The 16,813-nt window shown below is 40.1% G+C and overlaps 1 protein-coding gene across 6 annotated transcripts in view; it reads left to right on the top strand.

The window, feature by feature from the left end:
- FAM184A (family with sequence similarity 184 member A) overlaps positions 1-16,813 on the top strand; it is a 253,280-nt gene that overhangs the window by 107,000 nt on the left and 129,467 nt on the right. For all 6 annotated transcript variants that reach the window (XM_075202995.1, XM_075202994.1, XM_075202992.1 and 3 more), the window contains 3 exons: positions 7,671-8,525; positions 9,911-10,046; positions 11,403-11,584. In XM_075202995.1, coding sequence (XP_075059096.1) covers positions 7,671-8,525; positions 9,911-10,046; positions 11,403-11,584 — 1,173 coding nt within the window. The remainder of the gene's footprint in view (positions 1-7,670; positions 8,526-9,910; positions 10,047-11,402; positions 11,585-16,813) is intronic.

Below are 16,813 nucleotides of genomic sequence, written 5' to 3'. Positions count from 1 at the left end.
AGCGTACCGGAAACAAGCATTCCGGAAGTGTGCGTTGCAAAGCGTGGCGAACTGAGCGCAAACACGCCCCCGATAAATTCGGTCGGGGCGGGAAGTACAGCCAATACCAAAAATGTAAAAACTGTAACTAGTAAGTTGTATGTTGTTTTAAGTAACGTTAAAAGTAATGTTTCAGGACAAAGAAGAGGAACGGTCCCACCAGCAGGGGCAGCTGCTGAAAGTGGTGAGAATAATGAAAAGGTTAACACAGGGGGAGACATCCATTGTACTGCAGCAGCAATTTCAGCAACTAGTTTTAGTGATTTGGTAGACTTACATCCAATCTGCACAGCAGCAGTTCCCAATGGGAAAGCAGACAGGAATAGTGATGTTCCCTTAAAACATGTAGCAAAGCATGATCCATGCACTAGGTCTGAAACATTTTCAATTTTGTCTGATTTCCCTGATCCTAGGAAAGATTTGACCAAATGTCAGCAGTTTATTAGATATTATGGTAATGTGTATGAGCCAACTAATAAAGATTGGCGAGTATTATTGAAGGCCTGTCTTCCTCTCAATACTGATATACAAAAGTTCATTAATGATTGTATGTTGGAGGAGGATGAATCCTTAACCGAGAATGATAATCAGGACAATATTAGAAATATAATCACACAGTTGGCCATATATTTCCCAGTGATAGTGGCCTGGAGTAAAATTTTTAGTATCCAGCAAAAAGATAGTGAAAATGCAACAGACTACTTTTGCAGGGCTCTGATGGAGATGGTCAAATATACTGGGGTACCAGACATAAAAGATAATGAAGATTACAGAGAGGTTGCTGTTCACGTTCTAATGGATGGACTCAGGGAAAACTTGAAAAAAAGGGTGCAAACTTCATTACCATACTGGAGAGGAAGTACTGTAAGTGTTCTCAGGGAGTCAGCTATAGAACATGATAGAAGTATGAATAAACAGAAAGAGACACTAAGTGATAGGGTAATGATTGTAAGTATCCCAGCACTAGAGGGACTGCACACACGACCACCAGCATACAACCCACATAATAAGAAACATAGAAAAATCAGGTGTTTTAAGTGTAACGAAGAAGGCCATTTCGCAAGAGATTGTAAAAAAGAAGAGAAACAACATGAGTTAAGAAAGTGTTTTAGATGCACTAAAATAGGACACCAAGCACAGGACTGTACAATGACAAAAGCGGAAGCAAAGGGACTTGGCCCATCTAAGGGGGAATCACATAGACACCCACAGAGACGGCGCACACAAGTCTCGGAGACTTCTCAACAGTTTCCTGTGCACCTCATAGCAGCCAATTCCTGGGGGAGAAATATAGCCGACTCTAGAGTTAATCTGTGGTGAGCATTAAGGTGCAAAATGTAGAAAGAAACTTATATTTTTAAAAGTAATCTTTGTTGATTTTGTTTGTTCGTTTTATGTTGTCACATGTTTGTTTTCCTAAATCACTAGCCGACGGCAAAGAATAGAAATGTTTGTTTTGTTTGCTGTTTTAAGATAACTATCTTGTTTTTCTTTTCACAGATAAAGGGGACACAAAAGAAGTATAGACAAGTGTTTAAAAGGGGTGAGATAGAGAAATAGAAGAATTACTCTTGAAAGACTAATTAACAATAGACAATTGGAACACTTTTGTTTTAGGCTGCAGTGACTCATGATAATTTGTTTGGCTGAGAATCATTATCCAACAATGAAGTATGTACATACTTTGCTCCAAAATATCGTTTTATGTATTTCAGAGAAAATATGAGTCACTAAGAGTACATTTTTACATTTCTCTATTATAAGTTAGAAAAGTCCGTTGAAAAGGTATGTAGTCAATGAGATACCGAGTTCTTAATGAACAAATGACGGACGACACTGGATTGCACTGTTAAGAACCCCTAGTCAAGTATGGGGAGGAGTCATAGTTAGCAAATAGCTAAGGGGAACAGTGGAATGAATACAGCCATTTCCCCATAGAGTCAGAGTCCAATCCAGCTGTCATTTTGTTGTAAAAATCTCCCTTTCTACATGTATGTTTGTATTCAAACCTTTGTATTCCCATCATTCATTGCTTTCCTATTTCTCGTTCTTTACACAAACGCTAGTCCCTCTCTCCCTCCCGCTCCCTCTCTCTCTCTCTCTCTCTCCCTCTCTCTCCCTCTCTCTACCTCTCTCTCTACCCCTCTCTCTACCTCTCTCTCTACCTCTCTCTCTACCTCTCTCTCTCTCTCTCTCTCCCTCTCTCTCTCTGCTCTGGTAGAGATAAAATCAGACACAGTCTCAACAATGGGGCTAAAACATATTTTTATGTTTTTACATAAGACAAATTCAGAGATACACACACTAGATTGACATGAGTTACAGAAACAGTCAGGGCTTTTGTTTTCATGTGTATAGAAACTGCTGATTTTAAGCAGAAAGGTTCTGTTGTGGAAATACGATTCATGTGTTATAGATTGCATATCTGTTTTGTTTTTTTGTTTTGGCTCGTGCCTCCTGTACAAAAATGTGCCTTTATATGGATGCACAAAGGGTGGGCAGGACAGGAGGACAGAAGAATGCTAGAGGTTAGGCATACAGATATGCATCTCTGTATAGAACATTGGAGTAGGATTTTTACCACAAGATACGACATAATGTGAAACCCTAGAAAATGTAGAATTTTCATGTTTTATATTTTTTTTCACTGCTAGACAGGCATGTACTGGATACTGTTATATTTGAAGGAAGTGTTATAGAAAGAGACCCCTTTGCCTTTCCCACCTAGTCAAGTAGCTGAATATGAGGTACTGAGAATGACATGTGAGTTGGCAGAGAGAAAATCGATTGATATACATTGGTCTTTAGCATTTTTCTAGCCTAGAGGGCGATGTTGAGGTGACTGAGAAATCGTTTTATAGCAATACCAGCACATGATTATGACACTACATAGAGGACTTTATACAGTGACACAGTTACCAACTGAAGTAGCTGCTAGTAAGGTCCACACTTACACGCACAACCATACAGGGCTGTCACACAAGGGAGAACATAGCTGTGAAATAGACAACAGGGTTTTATGTGACAGCTAACAAATCTATGTTTTGTTTGTTTTTCATTCTATTGTTTTAGTTTTAAAAAGGTGAACACACACACACATGCACGCATACACATATTGGTTAATATAGGAAGATTTGTGTTACCCAAGGGATAAACTGTCTGGAAGGTGAAGAGATGTGGTGAGGAGTCTGGTGGACTCTGGAGAGATGGACAAGATAGACCAATAGAGCCATCCCATATCCCTCCTGCTGATGGGTTTTCCTCCAGGTAAAACAAATACACGTCATCCAATTACCACCATGCAGGATCCTCAAGTATACACAGGTGTACCAATGAAATATGTCTGGGTAGAGGTGTATTGAAATGTGTCTAATGTATTACTGTATCATACTCAAAGCTTTTGTTATTTAATGTGATAGTCCTAGAGTTATAATAGATGATAGGGGTATTCATGTTATTGATAATAGATGTATAATGTATGAGTAGTGGTAACAAATCACATACTTTCAATTAGCCATAAACCAGTGTGAACATAAAGTAGTGGTACTCGGTAGAATGAATTGAATAAAATAAGTGTTGGAACTTGATTGAAGTGCCACTAGTCCTTTCCCGCTACCAAGAGATCACCCCTGGGCAGACTCCTAACCTGTCAGTTTTTGAAATGTTCTTGACCCCTCGTGAGATGAGATTGTAACTGGGAGGCTAGGTTAGACCTTGAGAGAAGGTAAATAGTGAGACAGCAACCGAGAACATCCAAAACACTGTTTCTTGAAAGGTCACACTAACTGTCAGGATGTTGGATCAGGAGAGTAAGTTGTGGAGCAGTAATTTCTTAAGCTTAGGTTATTTGCCAGACAGGTACCAGGTGTAGGCTACCAGCCTCACGGCTTCAAGGGTAGCAGAGACACACTGGTGCCCATACCACCCACTGCAGAGGGGCCAACACTCAGAGAAGGGTCCAAGGGCACTCATGAGTTTGTACTGGAAGGCCTCGAATGCAGTTAGTAGCACCTGAGCCAAAGGCTAAGACTGTTGTCCAGCATGAAGTTGTAGTTTTTCCTGTTTTGTGTTCTCTCATTTCACTCTCTTCTCAGGACGGTTAATTCTTTTGATTATTAGCAGGTGACAGAGACTGGTTCGGGTAATGATAAGGAGGTGTTGGGGAGGAAGAAGTTAGTAGCATAATCAGTCCGGCCAATTACTCTATTCAATTCAGGGGTAAAGGAAAATTTAGAAACCTTGGAGCTTGGAGAAAGTGCGAGGGGCTATTGTCTGAGTAGCATTACATCCGTAAGTACGGCGACCCCATAGTTAAAAAAAGAGACACACCCAGCGATGCCAGTCCAGTAATATTCGGACTTGAGCAGGCATCCTTGAGAATGATTATCATTCTTGGGAGGGTAAGGTTTTAGACCAAACAAAGTGCTGGGCGTGCTCACGCGTGCCTCAGTGATTATATCAAGTAGGACTAGTTCTCTTTCCACTAAATATTCTTGAGGTACCCGAACTATGGGTGGGAGGTCACTAGGGGAAAAAGTAGGACACCTAGGTCCCTTAGTCTGAAGTCTCCCAATGCTTTGCAAGCCGATCACTGTTAAATCTGAGTATTGAGAGACTGAGAAGAACGAACAGACAATAGCCCGCCCACAAGTGTTGATGAAAAGAACTGATGACATTATTAGATGTGTGTATATTAACACAAGCTGAAGGAGATTGCATATGACATTATTGATAGACATAGGATGATGCTATTGATGAACATGAAGTGTTTAAATGTATTCTGAGCTTAAAGACATGCGATGGACAGAAGAACCTGTTAAACTTGAAGAACTGTAGTAGAGAATTCTGTATAGCTGATACACGTTCTACTGTACCTTGTACCTTTCCAAATAATGTATTAAGTGTTTTATTGCACCCTTGAAGGGCATACAAAAGGTTATCTCCAAGCTCCAGAAGTGTACGGTTTATAGTAAAAGAAGAAGTCGTTTAGAGGATTAAGACTCTCTCTCTTATGATAACTTGTTTAGATCTACAAACAGCGTGGACATACACCAAGGGGGATTTGTATTACATAACAATGAAACGTGGTACTGAGATCCTGCTTATAACATCTTTAAGGTGATAGTTTATTGTACTATCAAAGGGTGGACTGTCAAAGTCGTATAATTGGATGACCGAAAGTATATTGGTTTAATATTGGTTTGCCGTGCGTATTGCGAAGCGTACGCCACGTGTTACGTGACGTGGTGCGTTCGCACGGTAAAATACGCACGCACACACTCGCATTACAACAGTTATTTATATAATTTCATATTGGTTCTGCTACACTGTAATTCAGGAGCAGATAGTATTCAGTTTATTATTAGTCTATATATATATATATATCTATATATATATATAGATATATATATATATATATATATATATATATATATATATATATATGTTGATTATATGTACATTGTAGTGTTATTAAAGGTTTAGGTAATAGGAAAGGTGTCATGCCTGATATCATATTGAAGCCCTAATCATCAGCAGCTGTCCGGTGCAGTCGGCGAAGAGATCGCACATTGCATACTTTAGTTATTGATATTAGAGAGTAAAACCTTTGTATGATACTGGCTATGAAAAGGAGCAGACCCCCTGGAGAGAAGACCCCCACCTTTGGATTCCTTAGATTGAATCAACCTATTACCTGTCTGGCCTGGACCCACCCAACGTCTGGACCTATAGAAACAATCTACGTCATCTCTATTGTTCACAATGAAACACTGACTGTATATATATTAGCTGCATCTCACTGGGGCCTCAGTCAACTCTGACACAATATTCTATACAGAATATTGTCCATCGGGTCCCGTGGTTGCGCAGCGTGCGCAAGCGATTGCAGCGGTATGTATTATTTTTTGGTATTGGCTGTGCTGTACTGTACTTTATCATGATATAATAATGTATTGAATTGTTGACCATTTACATCTGTTAAAAATAAATCACTTTGTGCTTTGGACACACATTCAATTGATTGGGCAATGCTTATTTTAAAACGATAGAATTACTTTAACAGTGTATTGTCTTTAAAATTGGCCACAAAAGACTTGTTGTTGCCATCAATTTTCTGGAAAAACGATTTTCCTTGTTCTTGTCTGATATTATCCTGATCCTCCCAAAACATATTTAAAGAAAGGTACATCATTTATCAGTGTGGTGGCAGAACCTTTCCAAGAAAATAATTCATCCTTGCAGTTTTTTCTTTAAAAATCAGGGTACCTTTAAGGTAAATAATTTTTGGGGAGACAGTGTGGTTTTGTCAGTAAAGTTCACTGTTAAGAATGGTGTCATTTGTGTGAAGGTGTATGCTCTTTTTTAACCAAAAACATGCAATATCTTCAGTGATCTTAGTGACTTAATCTCTGCAAGCACATTGGTCATTGTTCTCTTTTTCTCTAGATTCAATTACATTTTCAGTTACAAATCTTAATGTAAGAACACCCATGTAGATGCTCTTTTTCTGTCTTTTTGTCCTGGCAGGTTAACCAGGATCTAGAGAATGTCATTAGCTCAGCCTGTATTTTAGCTCCTACTTGATCTTCTGTCATCAAAGTACTTTAATTTCTCAAGAACTTCAACACTAAGAGGTATATTTACTAAACTGGGGGTTTGACAAGTGGAGATGTTGCCTATAGGAAAAATTCAGATTCTAGTTTTCATTTATTTAGTGCATTCTACAAAATAACAGCTAGAATCTGATTGGTTGCTATAGGCAACATCTTCACTTTTTCAAACCTGCAGTTCAGTAAATATACCCCTAAGTTCTTTCCTGGGCTCAGTCCCCTAATGCAACAGGTCACTCTTGATTTAAAAACACCCTAGACATTATCCATAGAAATTTTCGTTCAAGCTTTTAACCTTTTGTGCACAAAATAATTTCCAACATAAGTCACCTTCATGACCACTGGTACCTCTGTCTCTACAACCTCAACCTACCACCTCCTGTGATATTAACATTGCCCAGCAGTGTAACAGTTATGTGTTTGTCAAACTCACCTATAGAAAGCAGCATGTTGCTTCTAGCGATTTTGAATTCAAACTCGGACGAGTTTGCAAAAACGCAGCTTCATACGTTTAGCGATTTGTGTAGCTAGAGTGGCAAAAAGTCAGTACTGCGATTTGTGGTGATTTTGAGAATGGCTATTTTGAAAGCAACACTTCTCTCTGGCGATTTTAGGTCAAGTCGCCATTTAATACATTGGTGAGTTTAAACTCACACGAGAAAATCGCTGGGAATGCAGTTTGATACATTTATCCCCGGGTCTTTAACATTTCTCGCAATTTATTGAGCCCGAGTTATTATATTTGAGAAAGAAGTGGGAAAGGAAATCCAAGTTTCCCAGTACATGTATTTCCTGATGATGAAACCAGTGTTATATAGCAGTATGTACAAAGAAGAGTTTCATCCATAATAATTACTAAAAATAAATTGTATTGTTTTTGTTACAAAATGTATAACTATATGGTGTGACGTTTTATAAATTTCATAAAACAATTGGACTTTTATGTTGTACTATATTAAATTTTAATTTGGGTTCACATGTATTAATAATTCTGTTACTCCTATTTTTGTGATTTTTCAGGTCATATATGCCTTAAATACTCGAAATGATGAGCATGAATCAGGAGTACAAGCCATTAAAGAAGCACATGAAGAAGAAATTCAACAAATTCTTGCAGAAACCAGGGAAAAAATATTACAGTATAAAAATAAAGTGTCAGAGGAAAGTGATCTAAAAAGGAAAATCCAAGCACTGGAGGAGTCATTGGAAGAACATAAAAAAATAAAGCACCAAGCACTCACTGAGTTTGAAGTTTACAAACATCGAGTAGAAGATATGCAGCTTTGCGCAGAAGCCCAACATGTGCAGAGAGTTGTGACTATGTCCCGAGAGGTGGAGGAGATAAGGAAGAGATTTGAGGAGAGGATACGGAGTTTTATGCAACTTCAAGTACAGTTTGAGAAAGACAAACGTGCAGCTCTTGAAGAGCTGAGAGCAACTCATAGATTAGAAATTCAAGAGCTCCTAAAAGCTCAGCACAGCCAAAATGCTACTTTAAACAAGGGACAGGAAACATTGGAGGAGATGCATCGATTACAAGTGGATGAACTCAACAAAAAGTTGGAAGACCTACGTTTGGAGAGGAAAAAATTGGTGGAAGATTATGAAGGGAAACTCAGTAAAGCTCAGGCATTCTATGAACATGAATTGGAAGCCTTGAAAAGATCTCAACTCTTTACCACAGAGACCTTGCATGCTTGCAAGCAGAAAGAAGCAGAGCTGAAGAGAGAATTTCAAACCCAAGAAGCTATTTTACAGAAGAATCTTGGTATCCTTAAAACAGAATTTCAGGTTGTACAGGAGGAAGCAGGAAGTCTGAGAGAAAAGTGCCAAAAACTTCAAACTTCTCTAAGTGCAGCAGAGAATGATGTTCAGGTACGAAAGACCTCTATAAATTTTCTTACAAGCTCTGGCTTCCCTAGATACCTTAATACTAGATTTGAATTGAACCTTTTAAAAAATAAAATATAAGTTTCATACTGGAATGAAGTGTAACATTCTGTTTGAAGCTTGTTTTAGATGACATCCTGTAAGATCTGTTGCAACAGAATCCTCAGTGCTGATGCATATGGTTACTCTTGGTTACGCATTCACAGGCACCGCAAAAATTCAGTTTAATACACTCACATTTTTGTAATAAACAATGTTAACTATTGCAGATAAATTTATATGTTCTGCTTTACAATGAAACAGGTGTAAGAGAAATAGGTGATGTGTATACCAAATTCTATATAGCTCCGCTGAATAGCATCCCAGACAATATTTGTCAACCTTTGCATGCAAATGACACCATTAGAGTGCGCTCTCTTTATAATGGCAGCTTAAAATACAGACCAAAACTTATATATTAGGGTGAGGTGAAGGAAGGACCTAGAAAATAGAGTGACATATAATGGAATTAATATATTTTACTGTACTGTTGTGCAGAAAGTACACCTGGTATATGAAGGTGGCGTTATTAAGGGTGCTACTCTTTATATATTGTTATTATACGTGATCTATACATATTTATACAAGTGAAAATGAGACTGTATAATTTATTTTTACACAGACCTATTAGTAATTAAAATGTACAGATTGGACTGAGCATAGGCAAATTCCTCCACCTAATGAATCTAAACTACAGAGACTGTTAAGGAGACTTCACAATTCACAGGACATATACATTAAAATAATCATACGCACAGGGACATAAATGGACCTCTCTCTATTTCTTATCCGTGAACATCCACAATTATTTCATTTTATAGGTGGTGCTCTCCCAGTACATACTACACCTCAATTGGAAAAGAATAAAAAGCTGTGGAAGTGCTCTGAGATCCACAATAGTATAATAAAATATGTCAAAGTTTGTTCCTATTTGTTAAAATATTCAAAACTGTACATACTTGCAAAATATAATTAAAATATATAGTTGAGTAGAAAGTGCCAAAGAAATATAGAAATAGTGACTTAAAAATCTTGAGATTACAACCTTGGGGCTTCTTAATATCTAGAATCATTGTGTGTACTAATTAATACTATGGATTCACTGGAAACACTGGATTGTTATATTTACTTCTTTTTAGAAGACACAAAGGAACGAGTTGAAATAGGAGAACATTCAGTTTCAAGCTTGACACATCCTTTTTCTAGGTTGTTTTGCTGTGTGTACTGCCACTCTATGATGATGATTGTCGTTTAGAACTGTTGAATTGCACAATTCCTCCATCTTGACTGCATTCTTGTATATATGTCATAAATTTAGTATTTTTCCTTAGGTCCTTCAAAAACAGCTGGAAAATGTGAAGCAGGAAGAGGTGTCCTTGCTAAGCAAACACAAAGACATAGAAAGCGAGTTAGCAGCAGCTCGGGAGCGTCTACAGCAGCAGGCTACAGAACTTGTGCTGAAAGCAAGTGGGTGTTTGGTTTTTTAAAATACTTACTAAATAAGCAATATTGGTGTCAAATGAAACATGGAAATATATTATGTCTAGTTTTATGGGGATTTGTATTCTTCTTTCTCACAGCTAACACTGCTTTACATTTATAAATATATGTTTTACCAATATTTGTTGTATAGCAATGTTATATTTGTTATGCAGTATATTGGCAAATATCATCTTTTTTTATTTTTTACTGTGTGGCTCCTGCTAGAGGGAATGGGCTCTTTAAGAAAATATTTTCCTAAACCCTTAAAGGGTTTCTCCACACTTACCTATATATATGTATATACACAGTATACAAGGATCAGCCACAAAATTAAAACCACTGACAAGTGAAGGTAATAACATTGATTGACATATACAATGGCACCTATTAAGGGGTGGGATATATTAGGCAGTAAGTGAACAGTCAGTTCTTGAAGTTGTTGTGATGGAAGCAGGAAAAAAGGGCAAGCATAAGGATCTGAGCGTTTTTTCAAGGATCAAATTATGATGGCTAGACGACAGGGTCAGAGCATCTCCAAAACGGCAGGTCTTGTGGGGTTTTCTCTGTATGCAGTGGCTAGTACCTACCAAAGGTGGTCCAAGGAAGGAAAACCGGTCAACTGGTGATAGGGATATGGGCGCCCAAGACTCATTTATGTGAGTGGGGAGTGAAGGCTAGCCCGTCTGGTTCAATACCCCAGAAGAGCTACTGTAGCACAAATTGCTGAAAAACTTAATGCTGGCTATGATAGAAAGGTGCCAGAACCCACAATGCATTGCAGCTGTCTGTGTATGGGGCTGGGGAGCCACTGACTGGTCAGAGTTCTCTGTCCACCTCCAGAAGCGCCTACAATGGGCACGTGAGTGCCAGAACTGGACCAAGGAGCAATGGAAGAAGGGGGCCTAGTCTGATGAATCACGTTTTATTTTACATGGTGTGGATGTACTATGTGGGGATGTAATGGAAAAACAAGTCCAAGCCACCTCACAACTTACAGGACTTGATTGGCAGCTAACGTCTTGGTGCCATATATCACAGGACTTCTACAGAGGTCTTGTGGAGTCCATGAATATATACATATATATATATGTATATATATATATATATATATATATATATATATATATAAAATTAATATAATTAATGAGTTTCATGTATGATATATCAGAAGTTGTGAGACAAATGTGTATTGACAGATTCAAAGATAAATGAACTGACATAGGCCATTTGTAATAGTCTGATTAATAAACTTACTTGTTACTAAATTTGGCACTAAAGCATGCAAATATAACTGCATATAGTGGTAACATGACAATAATGTAATTCATTACTTTTTTATAGGTCACATTGGAATGTTACAAGCTACACAGATGACACAAGAAGCCACCATACAGGATCTGGAATCGGAGAAAATTAGGATAAAAGAGAAAATAGCAAGGCTGGAGGAAGAGCGGGCTCTATTGCAAAGCAAAAACCAAAACCTTGATGAGCGCCAAAGGCAACAGATCCTTGCACTAGAGAAGGTTAGTAGTGCCTGCATTTCATATATTAGTAAACTACTTGGTGTGTTAGTCACAGTTGTCTAGCATTTAATTGATGGACATGTTACAACATAACGTTTGTTAAATCATTTGTGCAGTATAATGCAATGCAGTGTCATTGGCAATTGTATAATTTAATCTATTAAAGAACTTATGATACTGGTTAGAACAATATTTGTCAAATATTTTAGGGGGCTTATAGTGTCTTCCCCTGCAAACATACAAGCCCTCTAGATTCAGGATGTAAATGACAGTGATTATATTACTGTGTAAACTGCTATCTAAGCAAATATGTCTGTCACTCTGAAAATGCATATAATTGGCGGTGGGAATGCTGGCAAAAGCATTATAAACATTATACCTTTCACTCACCTGACTGTTAGTTCCTCTAGTTCAAGACATGGGTCTCTCTCTCTCTTGCCGGCGCCTGTCTTGCGCCGCGGCCGTCCGCCATCTTGACCAGAGGTTTGCGCATGTGCAGACCTACAGACTGTTAAAACCTTGTTCCTATCCTCATTGGATAATTAATTACTCCTCACTACTTAAGACACCTGTTGCCCTATTAAATTTGCCTGTTCTTGGTCCTCATTTTATTGAGATACCAAGGAGTTTCCTGTTCCTGCTTATGGCACCTGTTTGCTGTGTACGCTACCTGCACCTGGACAAGTCTTCATTCCACATCAGTGGTAATACCTGCCAGCCGCAGACCGCTCCATGTTACCTCGTATCTTACCTGCTCCTGGACAAGTCTTCATTCCACATCAGTGGTAATACCTGCCAGCCGCAGACCGCTTCATGTTACCTCGTATCTTACCTGCTCCTGGACAAGTCTTCACTCCACATCAGTGGTAATACCTGCCAGCCGCAGACCGCTCCATGCTACCTCGTATCTTACCTGCTCCTGGACAAGTCTTCACTCCACATCAGTGGTAATACCTGCCAGCCGCAGACCGCTCCATGTTACCTCGTATCTTACCTGCTCCTGGACAAGTCTTCACTCCACATCAGTGGTAATACCTGCCAGCCGCAGACCGCTCCATGCTACCTCGTATCTTATCTGCTCCTGGACAAGTCTTCACTCCACATCAGTGGTAATACCTGCCAGCCGCAGACCGCTCCATGCTACCTCGTATCTTACCTGCTCCTGGACAAGTCTTTACTCCACATCAGTGGTAATACCTGCCAGCCGCAGACCGCTCCATGTTACCTCGTATCTTGCCTGCTCCTGGACAAGTCTTCACTCCTCATCAGTGGTAATACCTGCCAGCCGCAGACCGCTTCATGTTACCTTGTATCTTACCTGCTCCTGGACAAGTCTTCATTCCACATCAGTGGTAATACCTGCCAGCCGCAGACCGCTCCATGCTACCTCATATCTTACCTGCTCCTGGACAAGTCTTCACTTCACATCGGTGGTAATACCTGCCAGCCGCAGATTGCTCCACGCTACTTGTATCTTGCCTGCTTCTGGACAGGTCTTTACTTACATCGGTGATAATACCTGCCAGCTGCAGATTGCTTCAGGCTACCTCGTATTCTACCTGCCCCTGGACAAGCCTTCACTTCATGCTAGTGGTAATACCTGCCAGGTGCAGCTTACTCTGATTACTTCGTATGTTACTTATTTTCGGGACTGAGTTCTATTGTGCCTCGGTAGTATAGCTGCGAGTCGCTGACTCTTCTACTACTGTATGATTGGCTGCTCGCATAGACTTCCTTCAGTTGTCAAGCATCTGCCTGTTTTATACTACCTGCGTGCTAAGCACTTGGAACTCTCTCCTCCTATTATTACTGCTCATCATTCTGCCGAGTTATTATTGTTTCTACTGTTCAGAGACTATATATATATATATATATATATATATATATATATATATATATATATATATATATATATACCATTGACATTCCTTCTTCCATTCAGTTTAAGTAGTGCCGTGTATCTTTTGTGCTTAGCTGTACCGTATATTCACCATACTCCCCAGGGGGCCGCGACCTGCACAATGGAAGCCACTAAAACCCATACTTCCTTGCGGAAGTTCCTGGAGAAGACCAGCCACTGTGTTAGACTCCGCGCCTCTTGTGAGTAAGGCTGCATCTGGTGAATTCTGGGTAAAACTCCTAGTGCCCGTGACGGTAAGAACAGGCCATGACAGACCCAGGTTCAGATCCAACAGCTAAGGACTTACTGCAGCACCTGGTTACTTGGGTGGAACAACAAGATGTTTGTCAGCAACAATAACTTCAATGTTTTCAGTCCCTAGTCTCTCGGGGAGACCATGTGCAGACTGCACCTCCTATTGTGAATCCTCCGGTGTCTTCTTCTCTCCCAGTGCCATCCCAGGTGTCTACTGCTTCTGCTCTACACCTGCCTACTCCTTCAAAATTTGATGGAGAGCCGAAAGCTTAAAGGGGCTTTCTCAATCAGTGCTCCATTCATTTCGAACTTCAACCTCAAAATTTCCCTACTCATCGTTCTAAAGTGGCTTATATGTTTTCCTTGTTTTCTGGACAGGCACTGACATGGGCCTCCCCTCTGTGGGAAAGAGATGACCCTCTCTTGGAGGATAGTGCCATGTTCATTTCAACTTTTCGAAGAATCTTTGATGAACCTGGTCGTGTTATTTCAGCTGCATCTAGCATTCTTCAGCTGCGCCAAGGATCCCGTTCAGTAGCACAGTATGTAATCCAATTTCGCACGCTTGCCTCTGAACTCCAATGGAACAGTGAGGTGTTAATAGCTGCTTTCTGGCAGGGTCTTGCTGACAAAATTAAAGACGTATTGGCCTCACAAGAGTTACCTTCTTTCTTGGATGCTTTGATATCTGTGTGCAACCGAGTGGACATGAGATTCCGAGAAAGAAACTCTGAAAGGGAGTCTTCATCTAAAATACCTGTCCGTTTGGCATCCCGATTTCATCATCCTTCACCGCCAATAGAACCCTTGGAGGTGGGACGTTCCAGATTGACTCCAGAGGAAAGGGAACAACGGTTAAAGAATAAACTCTGTATCTATTGTGCTGATCCTAATCATATGCTGAATTTATGCCCAAAAAAGTCGGGAAACGCAAGGCCCTAACCTGTTCTGGAGAGGTAAGGTTGGGGTCCCTGGAGTCCTCTCCATGTCATATGGATTTTAAAACTTGCTCTTTTGCTGTCACTATTTCAACTTCTACTAATTCTTTTACATCTCAAACACTTCTGGATTCTGGAGCAGCGGGAATTTTCATCTCATGTTCCTTAGTGTGTCAGTGGTCCTTACCAGTGATTCCCTTAAAAACAGCTATTGTCGTTACGGCCATTGATGGTTCACAAATTACTAATGGAACTATTACTCAACGTACTATTCCTCTATCCCTTCAAATTGGGGCCTTACACCAAGAGCAAATTTCTTTGTTGGTCCTTCCTGTTACCACTAGTCCTATTGTACTTGGTCTTCCATGGCTTCGGCTCCATTCTCCACAAATTGATTGGAACATTCTGCAAGTTGTATCCTGGGGTCCGGCTTGTCATCATAGTCGTCTAACTCAAGTCCTCCCTGTGAAAATAAATAAATCCTCTATAGCACCTTGTTTGCCTGGTCTTCCTCCACAGTATGCTTCCTTTGCTGATGTATTTGATAAGACCCAGTCAGAACGCCTTCCGCCTCATCGGGCTTGGGACTGCCTAATAGATTTACAACCTGGCAAGAATCCTCCAAGGGGTCGTGTATATCCTCTCTCGTTACCTGAGACCCAGGCGATGTCTGACTATGTCAAGGAAAATCTCCATCGTGGATTTATTCGTCCATCTATTTCTCCCGCTGGAGCGGGCTTCTTTTTCAATAAGAAGAAAGACAGTTCGTTGAGACCTTGTATAGACTATCGAGGTCTTAACGCCATAACCATCAAAAACCGTTATCCTATTCTGTTGATTACTGAACTCTTTGACTGCATCAAGGGAGCTCGGATATTCACCAAGCTAGACCTCCGTGGTGCTTACAATTTAATTCGGATCAAGGCCGGAGATGAATGGAAGACAGCTTTTAACACCAGGGATGGACACTATGAATATCTTGTCATGCCATTTGGGTTGCCCCAGCTGTCTTCCAGGGATTTGTGAATGAGATCTTCCGGGACTTGTTGTATGTCTGTGTCGTTGTCTATCTAGACGACATATTGATTTTTTCTCAAGATCTTTCGTCTCATCGACAGCACGTTGCAGAGGTTCTTTCTAGGCTTCGTAAAAATCTACTATTTTGTAAGCTGGAGAAATGTTCCTTCGAATTATCCCAAATTCCGTTTTTGGGATACATTGTGTCTGGAGTAGGCCTAGAGATGGATCCGGAGAAAGTGAATGCAGTTTTACATTGGCCCTTGCCAACTACACTCAGAGCCATCCAACGCTTTTTAGGGTTTGCTAACTATTATCGACGTTTTATTCAGGGATTTTCTTCCATTGTCTCTCCTATAGTGGCTCTTACCCGTAAAGGTGCCAATACCAAGCAATGGCCTCCTGAGGCTCTCCAAGCATTTCAATTCCTCAAGAAGGCATTCTCTACCGCTCCTATTCTTCAACAACCTGATGTGACTCTTCCATTCTTCCTCGAAGTTGATGCCTCTAATGTTGGACTGGGGGCCATTTTATCTCAGAGATCGGTACAAAAGAAATTTCATCCTTGTGCTTTTTATTCTCAAAGTTTATTGCCTGCAGAGAAAAATTATACTATCGGGGATAAGGAGCTATTGGCCATTAAAGTAGCCTTAGAGGAATGGAGATACTTGCTGGAAGGTGCTTGTCATCCGTTAACTATATTTACTGACCACAAAAATCTTCTCTATCTTCAGTCAGCTCAATGTATGAAACCCTGACAAGCAAGATGGTCACTCTTCTTCTCTCGCTTTGATTTAATTATCACCTTCAAACCAGCTTCTAAGAATAAAAAAGCGGATGCATTGTCTCGGGCGGTTGCTCCTTCCTCTGATCTTGAAGATTGTTTTGATCGTCCTATACTCGATCCTAAATGTGTGAGTCTAGCTGCTTCTTCTACCAATGTTTTACCGTTTGGGAAAACCTTTGTGCCACCACTTCTTCGGAAAAAGATCCTGTCATGGTATCATTCCTCTCGTTTTGCCAGGCATTCAGGAGTATGGAAAACATTGGAGATGCTCTCTCGGAGTTACTGGTGGCCCTCCATTCGAAGAGATGTTAAGGAATTTGTGGCCGCTTGTG

This window comes from Mixophyes fleayi, chromosome 3 (assembly GCF_038048845.1).
Source record: "Mixophyes fleayi isolate aMixFle1 chromosome 3, aMixFle1.hap1, whole genome shotgun sequence".
In the NCBI taxonomy this organism is placed as follows: domain Eukaryota; kingdom Metazoa; phylum Chordata; class Amphibia; order Anura; family Limnodynastidae; genus Mixophyes; species Mixophyes fleayi.
This window is presented reverse-complemented; position numbering and strand designations above follow the sequence as displayed.